A 21138-nucleotide genomic window follows, 5' to 3' on the forward strand; every position below is an offset into this window, starting at 1 on the left:
CTTTTCTCCAAATATCTTCGTTTTCTTATACCTGTTTTTTTCGGACAGCTACTAGTTTTCAGCTTCAGTGTATCTTCTGCTTAGTGCAAATTATTTCTCGTATTATCAAAAACAATTTTGATATATCTCAAAGTTGCAAAAAGTATATAAAAAGATTTTGAAATGAGTAACTTCACAAGTTATATAAAAATCTATACCTCTTCTTTCGATTTCATCCAAAGTTTTTTTTTTCAAAATTTATTAAAAACAAACATCAAAACTTTCGGAAAAGTTTTATGTCTAATCTAGTTGAAACTAATTATGGGCACTTATTTTCTGACTCATCAAATGGGTCGACAGTTCAGAACAACTTCAATTCAAATTATTTCGAAACATTCCACATATCATCCAAACAGCCCAACATTTTTTCAGATATTATTTATTGATTAGATTTTATGCCTTCCCTTTCTAAAATTTTCAAATCTATTTGTATTTGTTTGTTTGTGAATTCAACTTTTGTCGACCATTTTTTAAAGATTCCTAATTTTTACCAATCATTCAACTCCAGGATATCGTTTTGGGCTAAATTTGTTTTTTCCCAAACAACTGCTGCTGAAAATTCAACTGATTCTAAACATTTTTCAATTTTGTGAGGTAATCATAGACATTAAATTGAAACATCAGAAACGTTTCATCTATGTATTTTGCAACGCGATCTCTTAATTTCCTTTAATCTATTTTACCCGAAAAAAAAGCACCCGCCCATTCACTACATCCCGATTGAATAATTGTAAAATAGAAAAAGTCGTCGTCGTGCAAATTAGTGAGAAGAAGGCCATATTTCATAGCCCCCTATCACCTCGTCTCCCCGAGAAGTTCCCCTACTGATTCGATCAGTGCCGTTGCTTGCGGGTCGGCCTCTCTCTTCCAATCCAATCAGAAACCGTTTGGCAATCTGCATCTCTTCTATCTTATTTCCTTTTATCATGAATACTTTTCATTTGGTTCAACATTTTATTGTTGCCAACAATCACCCCTATTTATTCTTTAAAACCCACATTTCTGTATATCAAAATGTTTTAGTTAACTGGAACTGATGACACTGTTTTCATGTTTTTTTTGAGAGACTACATATCGATCAATCAATCAATTAATCACTTATTTAAGAGTGATTGTCAGTTTTAGAAATTTCTTTTTTTTCTTTAATTATACTTTCAAGTAAACCTGAAAATTTAAAATTATTGATCTTCGAAATTCATATGTTCAAAATGTAGTTTGTTAGGACCGTTTCAAGTTTTTCAAAGTTCTATTCGGTTCTATTCTATGAATATCGAAGCTTTTTAATTTTTTAATTTTTTTTGGCAAATAATCCTATTTTTTAAATGCTCCTATTTTTTAATTATTCAAGATCAATTCAACACAGAAATATTAGCTTTTCAAGCTTTGATATTTTCCAATACCTTGGTAACTTTTTTAAAATGTAGGTTTTTTAAAGGATAGTTTTGTGGTAGATTGTACTATTTAAAAACTTCACAACACTCTGTACGTGAATGAAATGTTGGCTTCTAATATTATCTTCTAGGCATTTTAATTTGTTGAATATTTGAAACTGCATAACTAAAACTATGTATTTAATTGATAACCCATACCACCCACTTTCTTTTTCATTTTTGCTTGTTTCATCATTCCGTTCGTTTCGATTCCATCGTCCCCAGTTTTCGTTTTTTTTTCCACTTCCACCTAAGTTGTATGATTTGATTAGCGGCGTAACTTGTTGTAGATCGGAAAAGGAGAAGAGGGAAAGGCTAAGAAGACCCTTCTGTATTTACTTGGATAAAAAATGGACGACGATTTTGAAGAAGTCGGCGGTCGATTTCGAAGGTTTCGACGACGACTTAAGAAGGATTGGAGCCAGCTGTGGAGTGATTTGAGTGATCCCAAACGTAAGTGGAACTTTTTTCCACATTTGCCCCCAAAAAATGTTCAACCCAAGTTTAATTCAAATCTGTGAACCTAACTTTATTCGTAATGTTTTTTTAGACATTGGCAAAAGTTCGATCAAACTTTTGCTAAACTTGAGCGCAACGAAAACCAAATTTTGCCAATTTCTGAATAAAGTAAATAATTAAAAATTTTCTGGACCGAACTTGGGCAAGCTTGTTATTGCAAGAAGTTGACTTAAAAATTCTAAAGTAAACTGTATATTGTGAAGATTAATTAATAAATAACACATAGTGCTCATATTTTACTGGGGTCATACAGTGCCTGAATTTCTTTTATTCCAAGTCGAATATTCTCTAGCCACACAGTGTCGTCATTCATCAGAAAAGCAATTAGATAATCAGAACTTGTTTATTTGCAGCGAAAAAAGGAAAGATAAAAAATGGAGAGTTTAGAGAAAAATCAAATTGAGAGATATAGAGATATGTGTGAATAAAATGGAAAGTTTGACAAAGAGACGGAGAGATGAAAACATGAATTCACAATTTGGGTGATCTAAATATTATTGTTGTTTTCTTTTTGTGATGCGTAAAAATTGATGTATCACAAAATAAAGTTTTAGTTTCTAAAACAAAAATATACAAATTAAAAAATTAAATTCATTATACATCATTGGAATGCAACAACAAAAAAGTGACACGTGATGTAAAAATCGAAACCTTTTCTTTAAAGAAATGTTATTAAATTGTGCGGTTCGGCATATTAGGTGAGCAGAAAATGTAGATATTATTTTAAAACTGCAAAGTCGAACAAATTTTATAAGTTTTACAAACATCCTTGGAGCACGTCAGTGCAAAACTAATTTTCGTTGACTGTAGCGCAAATAGAGCATATTTTAAAATATTGCTTTTTGTTATAACTTTTATGAGTCATTTGCAAAACAAGTAGTACATCCTCTAGAAATTCAAAACTTTCACATTCCAATTGTGGTCATCACGAGATTTTGAAATTTTTCGAATTTTCCCAGATTCGCCTTCTTATCCTGAAAACACACAAACATTTGTGTTTTGTTTCAATGCTCTTTTTCCTTCCTTTTTCTTTATTTTCGTTCCTTATCTTTACACTTTTGTACACCTCTTAGACTTATATGTCAGTTAGAACGATCCATTTCCGTTCGATATCATTAAGATCAAAGAATGAATAATTTTATGAATTTATTTGAAATCTTCTCTAATTTGTATGGAGAAAAGAAGGGAGAGATGGAGATACATAAATACAGAGACTATCAGAAGAGTGACTCGGATTAGATCTGATAATTTGATAACGGGCGTCTTGTCCTGTACTCTGGTCTACGTTTATTTTGAAACCGACGGATTGTTTCGCGTGATTTGTGCAGGATTTTCAACCATTTGAAAAATTCACGGAATTTTTTTTACTAATTTCAAAATGATCTGTTTGAAATAAAAAAAAAGTTTATCTACATAAATCGCGACCTGGAATAATACCCCAGAAAATAATTTTTGCAGTCTTTGGATGTATTTTAGGATTACTAGAAGTATGCCAACATTCTGGAAAATTTCCAAAAAGTTGATTTTATTTGGAAAAAATTTGGTTTTTTTTCACCCATCTCGATCAAAAATGATGTTCAGAAAACAATTAAAAAATTTTGGAAACACCTCAAGTTGCTCCATGGATCGCAATTAATCCTCAAATCAGGATAAAATTTGAGAAATAAATTTACATATGTTTTAATTAGGAGATACAATTGATGTTTAAATTTTATATAAAAATCCTTGTTATAATTTAAAATTGAGATTTAATATTTCTATTTACAGAAATGAGGTTTCCTTGGCCGATAAATACACCGTTAGAGGTGTACGAACAAGTTGGAGCTGAACGATTCGATCCTTCATCCCATCGATACCAAATGCCTTTTTTCTGGAAAACTCTCGCAGTTCCAGGAACGCCTTCTTGGTATAGATAACCTTTCTCCGCCTAATGAATATATTTTTATAATTTCAGGGCATTGCTAGTGTGTATAATCGAGTCAACTTTTGCACTGATATGCTTTTTGGCAGTAATGCTCCATTATGCAATATTCCTCCCCTGGTGTGAAGTCTATTCAAAACCTCTGATGGTTTTCTTTTTAACTGCTCTACAATATGCAATTTTTTATTCGTTCAAAGTAAGTTAATTTTTTTGAAACAAAAATCCAATTGAACATTTTAAAGGTAATATTCATGATCTCAATTGTGGAACGGAACGCACGTCTTCTGCGTCTTCAACTATTTTTCCAATATGCCACGTGTGTATTTCTTCTGCTTGATGCCGCTTTTGCACTGGCTGCTGATTTTGGAGGCTATAACGAAGAGCTTATCTATTGTAACAAGAATCCATTGCTGATTCGATTCGTTGCAATCATATCATTGATATTTTTATTCGTGCAAATGTTCTTGCGAATTATTACAGTTCAAGTGTACAATTTTATGTGGGATGTCAGGAAGTTTCGGTTCGTTTTCTGTTATGATATCAAAAAATTGGGTTAATTTGATAACGATTTCGAAAAAAAATTCAAAAGTTGAAAGTTGATAAAACTATTAATTCTCTCATTTCAGAAAATCGCTGAACAATTCAAAATGGAGGTACAGAAAAAGAGTTCACTTCACATATTGTTCCATTATGCAAGAAGATTTTAAAAATGAACGACTACAAGTGAGTGAGGAATTTTTGAATTTAATGTGAAATTCGTTGTTATTATTCCAGAATAAAACAAAAAGCGTAGAGAGTCGATTTCGAGATGGACAAGAAGAGATTTTAAAGCAGATTCAGAGGAAGCAGAATGTCACGAATATCAGTATTGCACCTGATGAACCATTTGATGAAGCACAGTTGCCTCAAAATGCTCGATCTATTTCGGTATGCTTTGATTTTTTTTTGTAGCAAATTGTCGTATTTTCGTTTTGTTCTTAATGTTATTTTTCAGACACTATCAACAACTCCTTCAAACTCAGCAACGGTGTCTTCTCCACTTGGTAAAAGGAAGCACCATACAGTATCAGTATCATCCAAAAAGATGAGAGACAATGAGGGGAAGAAGGTTAAAGTTTCAAGAAGAAAGCCAGGTGGAATCAAAGTTCAGCTTGAAGTGAGTTTTTCTGAGAAGTTCTTAAACTTATGAAATTTTAAAAAAATTCAGGTTGACTACGAGACGGCTCGCTTATTGTTCAGCCCGAAGAAAAACGGGCGAATACCGAATGTCAGTGTCGAAGAGGTGGATATGGAGTTTGATGAGGACGATGATTCACATCCAGAAGAACACGAACCATTGGTTTAATCAGTCGTCAGATCTTTCATAGCTGCTCACTATCCAGAAAAGAAGCTTTCATATTTGTTTTGAGAATAGTGTCCCCCTCTAAAAAAATAATTCCGTTACGAGTATCTGAAGAACAATCCCCCATCCCTTGGTCTCATTCGAGTACAACAAATTGAACAAAAATGTGTTTATTTGTAAATTTGAACTCGTATTTATAAAGCTGTCAACCGATTCTTGCAACTTTTAAAGCTTTTCAAGCATAAATTATGTACGATATTTTCAGGATTTTAGTAGAAAACAACAACTGAGATCAAAAAAGGAATACGACTGAAACAAGGAAATCAAACATGAACGGAGGATCCATATCCAGTGTTGGAATTTGAGATGAATGTGCATGCAAGGATCGAGCTTTTCTTTCGATTTGATTCATCTCGGTTTGTTGTGAATCGACTTCTTCTGAAAATTATGAAATTTAGATTATTAGAAGAAAAACCGGAGAAACTGAGTAAAGCTAAGTAAATGTATTGCGGAGGAAATTAGCAGGGAATGGGCTTGAAATAAAAGTGACATTACTTTCAAAATCTTTGACTTAAATGTGATAAGTTTAAAATACAGTGAAAATAGGAGGGTAACCGGACAACACATTTTGACTAGCTCACCCAATATACTGTGTACGTAGGGCAAATAACCCGCTTATTGCAGATAAAATTGCAGATAAAAAATATATTTCATAAAACAACATGGTATTAAGTTTTTACTAATTTTTATAATATCATAACAGGGGTGTTTTCTTTTCCGCCAACGAGACTTCTGAAAAGGTTTGTATGAAAGGAGCTAGAAAATTCTCCCCGGAGCTTATCTTACCTTGACGGAGTCTTTGAAATATTTAATGCCTCTTGTGAGCGGCAAGGATGACGAAGAACACTACGAAATTGTTTGTTGAATATTAACGTTATTACTCTGGAAAATAATATGTGAAATTCAAATCCGGGAAAGGTCAGAAACTCACCCGTCAAGAGCATGTACCAAAATCCAAGCATAAGTTGTGAGTAAGAAGTTTGGCCATCTATTTGATGATTTTGCCAATTCTACAGGTTCCAGTGGCACTGGGAATCGAAGGGAAATGTAGAAGTATGTGACAAGTTCAATAACATAAAGAAGTCCTTGCATGGTGACTTGTTGAACAAATCTCGTCTCGACAGCTCTTCTCTTTTTCTGTTGAGTTGTTTCAAAAACAGTTGCAGTTTGTTTCTTTCGGTTGTGCATGTGCATTCGACAAAATGTAAAACTATTGGTGATGGCGAACATGGAGATCACAATTAATCCTCTGAAATCATAGTTTAAGTGTGAGAATTCCTGCCTTGAAAATGATAGAAGTTGAGTGAAAATTATTTTTCAAAAAAAAATCGAATTTCTATTTTGTTTTACCTGAAAAACTCTGCATAGTAAACATTGATCATTTCGCAGGGCGGAGAAACATAATCCAGCATCCATCTAGGAATTGAGAATCCCATTTGACAATCTCCTGAAAACATTCATTCAAATTTTGATTCGATTTCAAAAGTATCCTACGTATTACGAGAAACCAAGAAAAACCAAAAGAGACAAATATAATTGAGCATATTAAAAATGTTGTGAACCGTTCGGTGAAGATATTCTGATAACTGGTCGGGAAGTAGAGTGAGATGAATCTGAAAGAACTTTTTATTACGGATTTAATTTTCTAAAACTACAAACATATTCAAGGTATTTAGCCTAAATGTACAGGACTTTTTATCCAAAAAAACAAGAATTTGGTTTTAGAGAATAACTTGAGCTTTTCTGTACGATTTTATTCGTATAATTTTAGCACTTTTTTTACTCCTATCAATTTTATAAAATGTACGAGAACGTGCGGCAACTGTACGAATCAAATTGCCAAGTGAGCACCCAAACATTTTCTTTGAATAACTTTCGCGAATTTAGGATTACAAGCAATATATTTTCGAAAATGTTCGGAACTTTGAACATGTTTCATTGACCCCAAGATAGATGTGTTGTTTGAATTTAAAAACCAAAAAGAACTGCAAAAAGTCATACCTGTTTAATGAGATAACCAAATGCGTGTAGATGGAAATATCGTAACATATGAGACATAACTGTGCAAATCTCGCAGCAATAGCCAATGATTGTAATGGTTTAATATCGCTGAAAATGTGGTAAATATCATTTTCTGTGGAAACTGAATACGCTTGACGGAGTCGTACTTCCGCCCATGGCATCATTCACTCTCTCCCTCTCTACGTTGCAAAAATCTCAAATTTCTTTTTCCAACCGGCTAGACCGGCTAGTAAAATGTCATTTAGGCAGTAGCTGTGACTAGAAACTTCATTCTGAATGACTCACAAAAAAAGGACTGGAGCAAAGTAGAAAGCCCAAACTAGAACAAAGACAGCATCGCCTGCAGCCTGAAGTTGGAGTAGCCGTCCGAAAGAGTTTCGAAGAAGGGAGAGACGCCTGATGTAGAATGCGATAAATGTGTTACAGGCGAAGCCGATGAAACTTGTCTGAAACATTTCTTTTTCATTTAGAAATTTACTATGAACTGTAAAGGATTTTAAAAATTCTAGTTCATCAAACGAATGATTATCTAAATTTGCAGATGCGTGGAAAATTTTAATTGCCTCCTCTAAATGCACATCCAAAATTATCAAACATTATAAAACTTTGCACTCTTTTAAAATATTTTCAATTTTTTTAAAGTTTTCTGTCGAAGTTTACAGAATCAATTTACAAGACTATAAACGAAAAATGAGTTGAATTATTGAATGCACATTGAAAAATTGGAATCAAGTACCGAATTTTTAAAAAAATTCTGAAATGCTGAAATAAATTTTCAGGACTTCAAATTCTGTAATTCTTTTCAATCAAATACACATTTCAAAAAACTTACGAAAAAAATAAGCAACGCAGCGATCCGGTCAATATGTTGAACTTCAACATTTTCCATGAGAATCTGAAACATATCTTCATTTTTAGTGAGAAAACATGAATTATTCTTGAAGAGTATAGGAATAAGCGTTCATTTTTTCAAAATCTAAAATGTCAAAGCCCCGCCTATATTTGGTGCTCCATTCTCAGGCACAAAATGGGCGAAAGGGGGAATGGAAGAAGCTCCTCCTGTGTATCAAATTGCAACCGAACTTTCACCTCCATTATATCGGACTTTTTTTGAATAAAAGAAACATGGAAAAAAACAAGAAAAGAGAATAAGAATTTGTTTCGGATGAGAAGAGAGGATAAAGAAATTAAATGTTGAAAATGAGAGAAATTGTAAAGGATTATCTGGCTTTAGAACATCATGTGCGGGTGTGTGACTTGCAAAGTTTAGCAAAACTGTTCTTGAAGGTTTTTTGAAGGAGAGTTTGAAAAAATTGAAAATCCAATATCTAACTTTCAATTTTTTGTTTAAAAAACGGAGGGGAAAATGTGTTTTATTTGCATGATGTCTGACCAATCAAACTCCAAAAGTGTTGGGTCGAGCTCTCAGCTTTCATTGAAAACTTTTCACCGTTTTGATGAAACTTTTGTTCAACAAAAAACATACAAAACGATCAAAAATGTATAGTTTCATTTTGTATGAAACGTTAATTTACAACAAAAATTGGGAGTTTTTGACAACAAAAAAGATGAACTTTGACACAATTAGAGGTGGGCGGCTAATATTTTCGGAAACTCTACAAAACTATATAGTACCTATTGCGCCGTTTTTCCAACATTTTTCTCTCGCCCAAGTCTTACCCTTTAAATTTTTGGGCAAAACTATCTTACAACAAAACCTGGCATAAAATATGAAAAAAAAAATTATTTGGAAGCCGGATTCCAGGTACTTTTTTTTTTGAAAGAATTAAAGTATATTGGGAAAGTATGATGGGTTAGTTTTTCCAACCGACGGTATGATAACTAATTAAACAAGATTGCCTAAATTTCCAAATTTCGATTTTCAGAAAATTCGCCTCACTATCAGAAATTTTAAAACAACTTTAAATTCTCAAGTATCAACTAATAGAAGATATCTTCTTGCTTGTATGTATGTGTTTTCTTCCTATAATTTTCATGCAACCCGCCAAGCATAAATCAATTTACGTTTGCGTAGCTCATAAACCAAAAAAAAATGCACAGATCTCCTCGAGAATCTGCAAGAGCTCTAGTCGATGGTCCGTCCGAAAAAGTTTGCACGTGGTGAGAGAAAGGAAATCGAAATGAAGTTAATCAAGTTATTTGCCTCAGGCAACAACATATGTCGTTGGATGAATAAGGAAAAGAGCATATTGTGGGTGGAGAAGAGTATATAAAGAGCATACCGGGCGGATGACGTGGCACGGTGAGAACAACAAAACAGAAATGGTGAAAAATTGAAAATATTGATAGTTTACATTAAATATATCTTCATTTTTATAAAACAACCGGCTGTTTGTTTTGCCAGTTTTGCAAACCTTCTCAGTTTCTTAATTTTTTTAAATTTTTTGAACCTAATTTTTTTTTACTTTTTAAGTACATAATTTCTCAAAAATTGTTGTAACAGGTTCCTGGAAGAGGCTCCACAAAAAGTAGGAATTTTTGATGAGATTTCTTCAGTTGATAGCAAGAAAGGAGAAAGGAGAAAGTAGCTAATTTCCACTAATAGACAGGAACAAAGTGACCTGACCTATTCAGAAGTATAAAGAGCAAAATCGGAAAGAAAATGAAAAAGGGATAGAAAATGAAAGAAAATTGTTCCGTGTTTCAGGTAATTCAATCACTGGACACACCTTGTGGACTTTGACGTTTTGTAACTAGGAGAGAAATAGAATAAAGTGTTTAATGTAAATGGTATGAGGCTTATTTGGGAAATTTAAATAGTTTTACTATAACATTGCGTTATTATAGCCTGTTTCAAGTACTTGGAAACAAAAAAATCGACTGATTTTTTCTATAATTATTTAAGAATAAATCGTACTACTATTTGACTCGTTTGACACACGTTCCAATGTTATTTCAATAAATTAAATTTGACTATAAAATTTTTTTATTGGTTCCAGTTTTTTTTGTTAGGAATATTCAAACAGTGTTGATTATTCACACAATCATACAATAACTGAAACGTGTTTAGAAAAATTGACTACTGGGGTTTTTACGAGTCATTCTTTAACGGGAGTCCTAGATGATCAATGCAACTACTCTTAAGAATTTTAAAATAATTCAGCGAACACAGTAGCAAATTGCCAAAAGACTTTCGACATACTAAAACTTAAATCACACATCAAATATTTAAGTGAAGAAATGAGTGAGAAACGGATAATTTTTAAAGGTCGGAAATTGTTGTAATAAATATGCCATCGTGCACTACGCATTCATCGGCAACTTTTTTTTTAAAACAATAATTTCTGAAGTAAACAGATCTTTCAAAACCGATTTGGATAGACTTACTCTCTATATATATTTCTTCTAATCTAGAAATGCATTTAGCCGCCAAAATCAGAAAATCAGTTATCAAGATTTCTAAGATCAAAGAATTGCAATTTGTCAACAAGAATGTTTCTAAAATTGAATTAAAGTCAGAAAAATTGGTGTTGTTTCGAAGTGTGAAAATGGTTCTTAGAACATCTATTTCAAGTTGATTTTTTTAATAAAAAAATGCCTTTAAATAATTTATTTAATTTTAATTTAATTTATTACAATAGTAAGATATCGTGAGGTAGAAAAAAAAGACACACATTGATTGATACAAATCATCACAAGTGGTTACATTTAAAGAAATTTTTTTTTGAAAACTGTAAGAAGAGTCAGTTAATATTGATTAGTCTAGATTCGATATTGCATCAGACCGTGACGGCCCACTTTACGCTTCCACTTGGTATCGGAAAATCGACTTTCGTTTTGAGCAGGAGTACTATAAAGATACTGTAGGGGTACTGTAGATTATTAGCTTAACAGAATGTGTTTCTGGCTGATGTATAACACCCACTGAGACAATATTTTTTTGTTTTTTGCGAAAAAACTGTGCGATCAGGTCCAAAACTAATAGAGAAAATACAGAGTGATAGCTGATAACACGAAATAGAAGATATTGTAAGCTGAGGAAATTTTAGTAGTAAAAAACTTCGAAGCACACCAACGGTCACTAGAAAATAAAAAGGTAAACTATGAAAGTAGAAACGCCCCTAATTTTCGGATAATCCGAAAACTAAACCACACTTGTTTCAATTCTGAGAAAACCTTGTTCAAAAAAAAATCAAAGAATCAATCAAGGGCCAGGCTTCCGTAATTGCATAAGCCCCAGTCGACGCAAACTACTTTTTTCCATGTTTCTATTACACTCGGTGTCAAAAATATGTTACTAGGAATAATATATACGGGTAAACAATTTAATGAAGTTTTTCCTTGTGCTTTGATATGTTTTGATCAGGAACAAGGGAAAGATTAATTTAAAGGATAAGTTTGTAGTTCCAAGAAACTCCAAAATTAAACAATTAATGGGGGTTAAAGTACAACAATTGATGCTAAGGGGAGGATGGAGAAGTTGAGCCAGCGCCGTTTTTGACACTTTCTCAAATATATGAAAGTGAGAGAGTATTGGTTTACTGAGAGACGTAGAGTGTCTGTTGGAACAATTGGATAATTAAAAACTAAAAGACTCTTTTATTTCATAATTGTGAACAATGGCGAACAAAAAAAGATGAGTAAGCATTTGATAGCCTCGAAAAGCAACTAGATTTCGTAATTGGGGAAGTTATGCAGGAAATTGTTTTAAAACTGTAATGTAAAACTCTGAGAGCTTCTCAAAAAGATGTAATGTGAACTATTCTCAACTTTGGAAACAAAATGTTAATCTTCGAATTATACGGTAACTTGGATAAATCAGTAAGTTATATGTACATCATTCACAAAGAACAAACCACTAGCTCAAAATACATACGCAATTCTCTTACTTCTGAACTCTGCAAAAAAACTTGTGATTAACTCAACTTCCTGTTCCGCTAACTAAATTGAATTCGTGCTTCGAATGATGTTGTACCTTAACAGCACCGATGTAATTAGACTAAGTTCAGGAAATCACGTACGGCTGTTATAAATTGGTTGGTAGGTAACGGATAAAATACAATACGTATGGGTATACTTTAAGTATCTAGAATGTACGTAAATATATAGTTTTTTATCGAATATCCTTCGCGTGCTCGAAAAATTATTTTAAAAAATAAGCGAAAATTCTGGAATAATGAAATTGGTTTTTGCTATATAAAGTCTGCTATAGTGGTAACACCTGATAGAGGCTACACTAGATATTACCACAAGACACGCTTTTCTGGAAACTAATAACAAATGGGCATAATTTTTTACACACGTAAATACCGTACACCTAGTTGGTTCTATGGTTTCCAGTCAGAATAAATGTCAATTTCGATTTTTTTCAATCGAAGGTTCCAAGAGCTTTATGCGTTGTTTATGCGTTAGAGGATTTTTTCCAAGTCTAGAAATTTTGACCAGAACAATTTTAGATTCTCATTTTCAAAAGTAGAAATGCCCCTCTTTTGCCAAATTTTTTGTAGGAACCTAGTTTAAATGTTATCTTTCAAACTACTTTTATTGTTAGTAAAAATACTCTAACTTAATAAAATAATATACTATCTAGTTTTGTTATTCCAAAACTAACTTGCAAAAAATTCCTAAAGTTGAAAGCAAATCAAATCAAGAAAAAGCGCGGGTGGGATAGTGAGTGACCAGTTGAATTGGACACTATTCAGTTTGGGACCTAAAAACGAGGGTGGAGGACGCCTCCTTTTCTATTTAATTACCAAATCTTCGTGCTTTTTTGGGAGCGCTCCCCCTCAGAGTGTGAGCCGGGTCGTGCCGCTTGACCCGTTTAGAGGTTTCATACAAAACACACGAATTTAATTTTGTGTATCGTATAATTCATGGAGCAGCTGGAGCACCAAATGGGAAGAACTCACCATTGTTTATTATGCTTTGAATCTGGGAATATTAGGAAGAAGAAATGTTGATGATCACGAGGAAGAATGATGTTGTTCTGAAATGAGTACATTTTTGAATAGAATTCCAAATAGAAGTTTAATTTAATAAAAAGCTTTCACAAAATGGAATGTTTATTTCTGATGTCTCAGAATATCTTATTCTTAGAATCATCATATAAGTTTCAATTCAAAGAAGAAGGAAGAATATGTGACAATGAAGGCTCTTGAAAAGCTTTTATATAAATTGACGGCCGAAGAACAAACTTATTAAAATAATTATAAAACTAATGGGATAACATACATAGTCTACCACATCACACTAAACTTTATTCTAGACTTTAGAAAGTGAGTACAGGGGAGCACAAAGAGCATTGGAGCAAAATTTTGCCTTGATTCAAAAACGCTTAATATAAAAAATTAATTATAATGATCCTGTTTAGAAATTTCCGGAAATTGTTTGATGGCGGTTCAAAATTTCGAAACACAACATCAATATTTTCAATTTTCTATGGTGTTAAAATGGTCAAACGTCGTAGTCAAACATTCCAATAAGTTTTGAATTTGTATTAATTTGAAGTAAGAAGTGGTGAATTCTCTATTTTTTTAAATTTTCAAAAAAATCTGATCAAATTTTCTACTTAAATATTTTATTCAAAAATTGTAAGGGTTTAAAATGCGATATTGCTCTCAATATCTCTAAAACCAATTTTTTGTAAAATTGGTTTACTTTTTACTGGAAATTTTCAAAACTTTCAAAATGTTCTGCAACGTTTTATTATAATATTTGGAAATTTTTTTAGACTATCGTGAGTGACAAAATCCCCACTAGCTTTACTCCACCTTTAAGTTTTTTTAGAAAAAATAATTTTAAAAAAATTAAAGCTTCGGAGACTCTAGAAATTTCTCTATGAAAAGAAAAAATCAAGTAAATAACCGAAATTTCAGAAATTACTAGGTAACCGGATCGTAGTAAATAACTATTATAGCAAGAATAGTACTTGATTCTTAACAGAACAGCTTGAAAGTTGAGACGTGGTAGTTTGCAAAATTTCACAATTAATCTCATACTCGTTATTTTTCATTCAAAGTAAAATTCGTGTTCTTGAGAATAATGAGAACAAGACTCAAACCTTTCACACTGCAAACAGCCTTTTTCAGAGTTTCTAAACATCCAATTAACTAGAACAAGTTTTCTGGAAAAATATATACTTGCTTACGTATTTGAAATATATGAAACTAAAATTTGAAACGGAAACTAATAATTTATATTCCTAATTAAAGGGACACAGATATTAATAAACATGGTTATTTCCTTCGGTGGATTGAAAGAGCAAAGGGGAACCCCTAAACAATGAAAAAAATAAAGGAAACTGAAATGCGAGATGCTTGAGCAAATTGATGAGAAGGGATCAAAAAGACTGGAAACTGAACTCAGTTCAAATAGTTGACAACATTTTAGAAAGTGGAAAAATAAAACAGAAACGAGTTGAAAAAGAGGAGCATCTTCCAAAATAAATCTAATAATTTATGGACGAGCTAACAGACACATTTTCTCGAGAGGATGAGTGTTAGGAAAAACGAGGAACAAGAAACATATATTCTGGATCTTGAGAGTTGGACACAAAGTTTGAAAAAAATTGTAAAGTGTGAAACTTGAACTTTTGGAAAATGTTCATACCTAGCCTTTCCTCACAAGGAGAAAAATTATAAAAATTAGACCGTTTCTTAATCCTCTCAATCAAAATATTTTCCAAAAAAATCCGTGCATGATCTCAAAAATTTTCTGGGAAATAATGAGAATTGCAATGGGTAGACTAAAGACCCGTGAAACGGAAGACATAAATTCCCGGCCTATGTGCATCATTCACATGACCCAAATTTACAGCCTCCTGCAAATGACGTCTTCTTTGATTGAATTAATTCAGTTCAGAGGGCAAATGCAAACATTTTGGATTCCACGTCACATAAGAGAGCTCTTTCAAATTTCACCAAAATTTTTAATTTATGGAGAGCAGGTATTGTAATGAGGTCAGTTGTTCAAATATCCAAATTTTGAGTAGCTTGCAAGCAGAAAAGCGCGGAAAATGGGAAAGAGAGATATTTTGCAGAGGTGGTCGGCGGACCCAATAAAACGAGAGTAATTGAACCGAATGTCTACGTTTGTCGCAAAAAAAAGCACAACAGAGATTTTCGTAATTGTTCATGATGTGATATTTGTTTTGCGCTAACTGCAGTTACTAGGATTTGCGAAAAGCTCAGCAATTTTCAGCTGAATTCGGACAGTAATTTTCATAAATTTGAAATTTCTTGAAACTTGCATGTGCGTCTTGTCATTGTCTACACAAATCGTATCAGTTGCATTTTCAGCAACTTAATTCTAATGCAAATCCGTAACCTGTACTACGGAAGCTGCAAACACTGAAGTTAACGCTAAAATTAAAAATGTTAAAGGCATGTCAGAAGGTACCGGAAGACGTGCCTACGTGAAATGAAACAACGTACGTCTATATTATTTTCTATCAATATGGTTGTAAACAACCTATAGAAACAAAGAAATTAAATACATTCCCAAATTTCAGAATATATAGGGCAACATGCAATGTATATCGCTCTTTGTTATTTTTACAACGAAGAATAGGTAAAGAAGGGTGCAAGTGAAGAACCAAACTGGCAAAAAATGCATCTGAAAAGAAAAAAAAAGCTAAAATTATTTTAAAAATTGTTGAAGCAGTATTTTATTGAAACTTTTTGGGAAAACATGTTTGAACAAGACTACAGAATTGTGACTAAAAAATACCAACAACAAAACATATTATTAAAGCTTAATTTTCATCTTAAGCACCATTGAAAGCCACTTTTAAAAAGTGCCCAACTTTAAAATTCTTCATAAGTGTGTGAGTTTTGTGTACATGAACCTTTCAACTTATAAGTCTCGGGTTATGTCTAGGAAAAAGAAGCACACTACATGATCACTACCAAAACTGATAATAAAATGGAAACACTATAAAAGCTAACTTCCCATTTTGATAAGCCAAGTTTTGTTCTACTAAAATGATATTCCACCTTCTAGTACTTGTTTCACTGGTGCAGTTTAGTCAAGCGGAAAATTGTCCAGATTGTGTAAATTCTGGCAAAGTGTAGGTACCATAAATCATGTGTTGTGAGGGTTTAATAGCAGGAACCTGGGGGGGACGTAGTTTAGAATGAAACAATAATTGGAGAGGTTTTCAGTTGGTGCATCGAAACGGCTCAATGTGGAGCAACATCTTGCAACACTTCTATAAATGTGAGTTTTTAATTTTATTTTTCGAAACAAATAAAGAAATTTGACAAAGCTAGTAAGGCAAAAATATAGAGTCAACAGCAAAATATTTTTTTAAAAAACTAACATTGTTTGTATTCCACCATCTTCTTTTTGGGAATATGTAAATAGTGGGAACATTATGCTAATTGTTTTCCAAAAGTTTTGGTCATTTCAGCGTCCTCTGAATTGTCCTACCAATCCACAATATGGATATGACGATGAATTCATGAGATCTGAAATAATGGTTCTCGCAACAGCTGCACAAAATGAAAATCCTCAACTGTGTTTTGAGTAGGTTTTTTGTGTTTAACGTGTTTCATTCCTTTATCAATTTGACTAGTGATATGATGTAGTTTTTATTTCACAAGTCACAAATTGTTCTTGTAGTAATCAACTGCCAACAATGAAGCTGTATCAAATTCGAACTGTGAACTGTTCCACGAAATACAGTGATGTCACGTGTGTTGGCTACACTGCTTTTGATACAAAGAGAAAAGTTATTTCAATTTCTTTTAAGGGAGCTCATGGACAGGATCAAATTGAAGAAATGATGGAAGATGGAATGAAATAGTAAGTTGTAAATTCTTGGCTAACTAAAATTGTAGGGGAACTTTTAGAAATATACAAACTGTTTGGCTGAAACATCAAAAAATACTTTTCACACATATATTGAGTTTGAATTTCATTGGCTATACATATTATATCCATCTAGATCCATGGGTGGGCCGCAAACGACATTTTTCAGCAGATGACAAATTTGGCAATTGACAAAATTTAAAACGTTGTGCAACTCGGTAAACCGGATGAAGAATTTCCCGAAAAACGTTGCCAAAAATTGCGAAAAATCAGTACCCATGTAGGCACGAGATATCCTATCTCCATCTATTCTAATTCATGTTGGAGGTCGGCGCCGCGAGATTTTGGAAAACACTTTTTGGAATTAATGTATCAAAAAAGAGTAAGCTACATACGCTGCACGTATGTTGAAGCAGTGGTCAATTTCTAAATTGACCATGTCGCATAGGTCCCCTGTCAGAGACAGACATTAATTCAGTTGCAATGTTTACTTAATGATTCATACCCAAAGTTGCAAAAATTCAAAACATTTTATTTTGATCTTTGATCGTTTTGTTTTGTTTTTAGCTTCATGTTCATTCATTTTTAGCGGTCTTCTACCATACTACACTGTAACAAACGGAAAAATAATGAAGATCCTTCAAGATTATTTCATGTTACTCTGGAATGAAGGAATGCAACAAGACCTGCGACATTTGAAATATAAATATCCAAGCTATGAGTTATGGGTCAATGGGCACTCTCTTGGAGCTTCATTAGCTTGGGCTGCTTCTGCATGGATTGCTAATATTGGTCTGTACAAGCCGGATGACATGAAAGTTGTTGTGATGGGGGCTCCGAGAATTGGAGACTATAACTTTGCAGATTGGCATACCAAAACTGTAGGCTTTCTAGTTTCATTATTTAAAAAACATTTAAACTTAAAATATGTTTAGTTCCCGTACAACTTCCACATTCTTCATCGATCTGATCCAGTTGCACATCAAGAAACTTATATTCCTGTTACAAATTCCACTCTGTTCTACCCTAAAACTGAAGTCTGGTAGGTTAACCTTTCAAATATATTCGAAATATGACATTTCAGTAAAATAATTTTGCTCCTGTCCTTCAAAATAGTTTTGATCGGAATGATCAAAGATTGACAGACCTAAAAAAATTGAATAATTTTTGTCACATGTACCATATTTTTAGATGTTGTTATTTTAAAAGTTCCAATTTCAATTTCCAGATTTATATGGGAATTGAATACATTAATATTTGAGAAAAAACAAAAACAAACAGTTATTTTAAAGGTACAACAACTACATGCGTCAAGGGGATCCTTTCCAAATATGCCAAGAAGCTGATGGGCATTACTGTAGTGGAACATTGAAGCCGAATGCAACACAATATATTGATCATCTTTACTACTTCAATATTGATTTACCGGGATGGGGACATGCAGGATGCCCAATGAATATTAGTGCATTTGCACAACCATGAATAATATTATTTCTGAACTTTAATCCAATGAATCCCTCAACTCTTTTGAAGGCAGAAGCGTGAAGCGATTTTTTCGGAAAATTTACAGTTGCAGGTTTTGGAATAAATATCTAATTTTTATAATAGAGAGTTATTTTTTAACGTATAGAAAAATCTTGGCTTTATTCGAATTATGCCAGTTGCCATTTGCCAAAAAAAATATATTTCGAGTTTTTTTTTTGGCGAATTACGGCTTCCATCCAGTTTTTGAAAATATTTTCGATCTGTTCAAGAAGAAAATAAAAATGAAAATCAGTTTAAAATTTAAAAAATATTTAATTATACCAAAATCGGGAGTGTTGTTGATTTCTCAAAGACTTGAAGCGCATTTTTAAAGGAAATGACAAAACGAGTAAAAAGCTGAATATGCAACGGAAGTAAGTTTTTAATAAAGTCTCTATATTTTTTATGTTTGAAAACGCAGAAATTTTTGTTCTAAGAGATCTTTGAAACCGTATGGCGATGAAAAATAAAACAACAGTAGCCCGAGCGTGCGATAACTCCCAAATCATGTTACAGTACTCCTACCACATCGAAGTCACATTCAACTCTGGACATCCGCACATATCACTATATTACATAATAATGTTAACGGAATAGAGATGTCAAGAAAAAACATTTGAATGCACGTCGGCGCTGATTTGAAACATTAAAACATAGAAAACAGAGCGGCAGGATGAAAAGCTAATAGACACTTGACAGCGTGCCTGTCACAATTAAACTTGTTATCACATTCGCCTTTAAAAAGAGTTAAAAAAGAAGACGAATCAGTAGGAACTTGTTGCGTTTTCTGACAAACAGGAATGATAATATTTCTCCCGATTTTTCTGATTTTAATCGGAATTCATTCCGCTGATTCTTTTTTCTTTCTAAATTGCCCAAATTGTATCAACCTAGGCAAAACGTAAGCGAGAATTTGAAAATTTGAATTTAAAATTAAAATTTCAGATGGTGTGTTGATGATAATCTGTGCAAGCCGAGTTTCGCACCTTGCACTACAAAAGTTTCGGTGAGTGGGAAAACATTGCAGTTTGAGAATAAAAGAGAACTTCAGCTCAAATTAAATTGCCCCACAAAACCTCAAGTTCCATACGATGAACACTTTGCACGGACTCAAGTATTGGCTCTAGCCTCGGCTTCCCATAATGCCAATCCTCAGCTGTGTCTTGAGTAAAAATATGAGCAAGCTTCAAATAATTTCAGTATAAAATAATTCCAGCAACCAAATTCCAACGATGAAGCTTCACAAAGTTCGAACTGTGAATTGTTCTGCCGATTATCCAGGTATTAATTTATATATTTTCAAGCACATAATTTATTTTTTAATTGTTATTTTAGATGTGGAGTGTAACGGTTACACAGCATACGACACCGCCCAAAAAGTGATTGTCATTTCATTTCGAGGAACCAAAGGACCAAATCAAAATAATCAAATTGTGGAAGGAATGACTCGAGAGTAAGATTGAATATATACTACTTAAATTATAAATGAAAACTTTTAGTGGGCTTCTTCCATACTTTGGAAATGGTTCCGGGAAAATCTTCAAAGTTCTTTACGATTCCTTCATGCTCCTTTGGAACGGTGGAATGAAACAAGATTTGATTTACTTGAAACTTGAATATCCAACGTTTGATTTATGGGTTAACGGACATTCTCTTTGAGCAACACTTTCATATGTGACGGCTTCATACATAGCATCGAGAGGACTTTACAGACCACGTAATATGAAAATTGTTGTTCTTGCTCCGATGAAATTAGGAGATTATAATTTTGCAGAATGGTATTCGAATAAGGTATTGTTTAATCTTTTGATACAAATTAGTTTTCTAATTTTTCAGTTCCCATCTTCATTCCATATAATTCACCGATTGGACCTCATTCCTAGAGTTCCAGCAATTGACCCTCATACCAATACAACTGTGATGTTCCACCCAAGAACCGAAGTTTGGTGAGATTGCTTATTGAAAGTTAGAACATTTAATTTCAAACATTTTTCCAGGTACAACAATTACATGAGATTGAATGACACATACCAAATTTGTGAAGAAGCGGATGGAAATAACTGTAGTGATGCAGTTACGGAAGGATTGAATATGAATGATCATGGATTCTATTTCGATATTAATATTGCAAATTGGGGAAAGGATGGGTGTCCAAAAAATACGACTGGATATTCGCAGCCATGAAAAACTATTTACACATCTCTCATATCTTTTTTATTTGAATAAATGAATTATTTTTAACATAATTCTTTATGATTTAATTCTCTAAATGATTTGAAAAATTTCAATTTACCATGATTGCCGTAATTTTTTGTTAGTTTTAGATTTTTGTTTTTTGTTAGTATATTCTTGTTGCATTGCCTAAACCAAGTTTTGCCCAACTTTTGCGAACTTTTGGAAAAAGTCGATATTCTTTGGGTCCACCGGAAAATGTTCAACTTGATCAACTTCTTCCATACTTCATTTTTTCTGTTTTTTTTTCAAAACATGAATCATCGAGATTATCAATT

General features: G+C 32.9%; 3 protein-coding genes, 3 non-coding genes and 1 pseudogene across 7 annotated transcripts; 4 read left to right on the forward strand and 3 right to left on the reverse strand.

Moving 5' to 3' along the window:
• The first annotated feature begins 1759 nt into the window (after positions 1-1759).
• Positions 1760-5469, forward strand: K01B6.3 (uncharacterized protein). Its single transcript, NM_066647.5, has 8 exons — positions 1760-1922; positions 3756-3894; positions 3943-4105; positions 4152-4429; positions 4536-4632; positions 4684-4836; positions 4904-5065; positions 5117-5469. The coding sequence occupies exons 1-8, from the start codon at positions 1820-1822 to the stop codon at positions 5252-5254; spliced, it is 1233 nt and encodes a 410-aa protein (NP_499048.1). The 5' UTR covers positions 1760-1819; the 3' UTR covers positions 5255-5469.
• On the reverse strand, positions 5400-8237 carry srx-45 (Serpentine receptor class X 45; the record flags this gene model as incomplete). Its single annotated transcript, NM_066648.4, has 8 exons — positions 5400-5689; positions 6098-6193; positions 6243-6560; positions 6662-6758; positions 6806-6924; positions 7313-7420; positions 7619-7779; positions 8166-8237. 8 exons carry the CDS (start codon positions 8235-8237, stop codon positions 5575-5577), a joined length of 1086 nt encoding a protein of 361 aa, NP_499049.2. The 3' UTR covers positions 5400-5574.
• On the reverse strand, positions 7431-7569 carry K01B6.7. The gene has a single exon (NR_052603.1). It is a non-coding gene; the product is annotated as an Unclassified non-coding RNA K01B6.7 (non-coding RNA).
• A 158-nt stretch (positions 8238-8395) lies between the features above and the next one.
• On the forward strand, positions 8396-8531 carry K01B6.6. Its single transcript, NR_052604.1, has one exon. It is a non-coding gene; the product is annotated as an Unclassified non-coding RNA K01B6.6 (non-coding RNA).
• An 836-nt stretch (positions 8532-9367) lies between these two features.
• On the reverse strand, positions 9368-9508 carry K01B6.5. Its single transcript, NR_052605.1, has one exon. It is a non-coding gene; the product is annotated as an Unclassified non-coding RNA K01B6.5 (non-coding RNA).
• A 6749-nt stretch (positions 9509-16257) lies between these two features.
• C40H1.8 (Fungal lipase-type domain-containing protein) lies at positions 16258-18705 on the forward strand. The gene is made up of 7 exons (NM_001026042.6): positions 16258-16361; positions 16456-16510; positions 16704-16819; positions 16916-17098; positions 17694-17985; positions 18040-18146; positions 18397-18705. The coding sequence occupies exons 1-7, from the start codon at positions 16276-16278 to the stop codon at positions 18584-18586; spliced, it is 1029 nt and encodes a 342-aa protein (NP_001021213.1). The 5' UTR covers positions 16258-16275; the 3' UTR covers positions 18587-18705.
• An 879-nt stretch (positions 18706-19584) lies between these two features.
• C40H1.2 lies at positions 19585-20814 on the forward strand (annotated as a pseudogene). The gene is made up of 7 exons: positions 19585-19634; positions 19680-19795; positions 19845-19909; positions 19964-20081; positions 20128-20419; positions 20465-20574; positions 20626-20814. Coding segments are annotated over exons 1-7 (940 nt in total).
• Positions 20815-21138: the final 324 nt, after the last annotated feature.

Source organism: Caenorhabditis elegans, chromosome III, assembly GCF_000002985.6.
Source record: "Caenorhabditis elegans chromosome III".
In the NCBI taxonomy this organism is placed as follows: domain Eukaryota; kingdom Metazoa; phylum Nematoda; class Chromadorea; order Rhabditida; family Rhabditidae; genus Caenorhabditis; species Caenorhabditis elegans.

Excerpts from the sequence above, each read along its gene's own strand:
- K01B6.3 (NM_066647.5), top strand. The coding sequence starts at position 1,820 with ATGGACGACGATTTTGAAGAAGTCGGCGGTCGATTTCGAAGGTTTCGA. Across the intron at positions 4,106-4,151 it reads CAATTTTTTATTCGTTCAAA|GTAATATTCATGATCTCAAT; the intron begins GTAAGTTAATTT and ends AACATTTTAAAG. Across the intron at positions 4,430-4,535 it reads TGGGATGTCAGGAAGTTTCG|AAAATCGCTGAACAATTCAA; the intron begins GTTCGTTTTCTG and ends CTCTCATTTCAG.
- C40H1.8 (NM_001026042.6), top strand. The coding sequence starts at position 16,276 with ATGATATTCCACCTTCTAGTACTTGTTTCACTGGTGCAGTTTAGTCAA. Across the intron at positions 16,820-16,915 it reads AATCCTCAACTGTGTTTTGA|TAATCAACTGCCAACAATGA; the intron begins GTAGGTTTTTTG and ends TTGTTCTTGTAG. Across the intron at positions 17,099-17,693 it reads ATGGAAGATGGAATGAAATA|CGGTCTTCTACCATACTACA; the intron begins GTAAGTTGTAAA and ends ATTCATTTTTAG.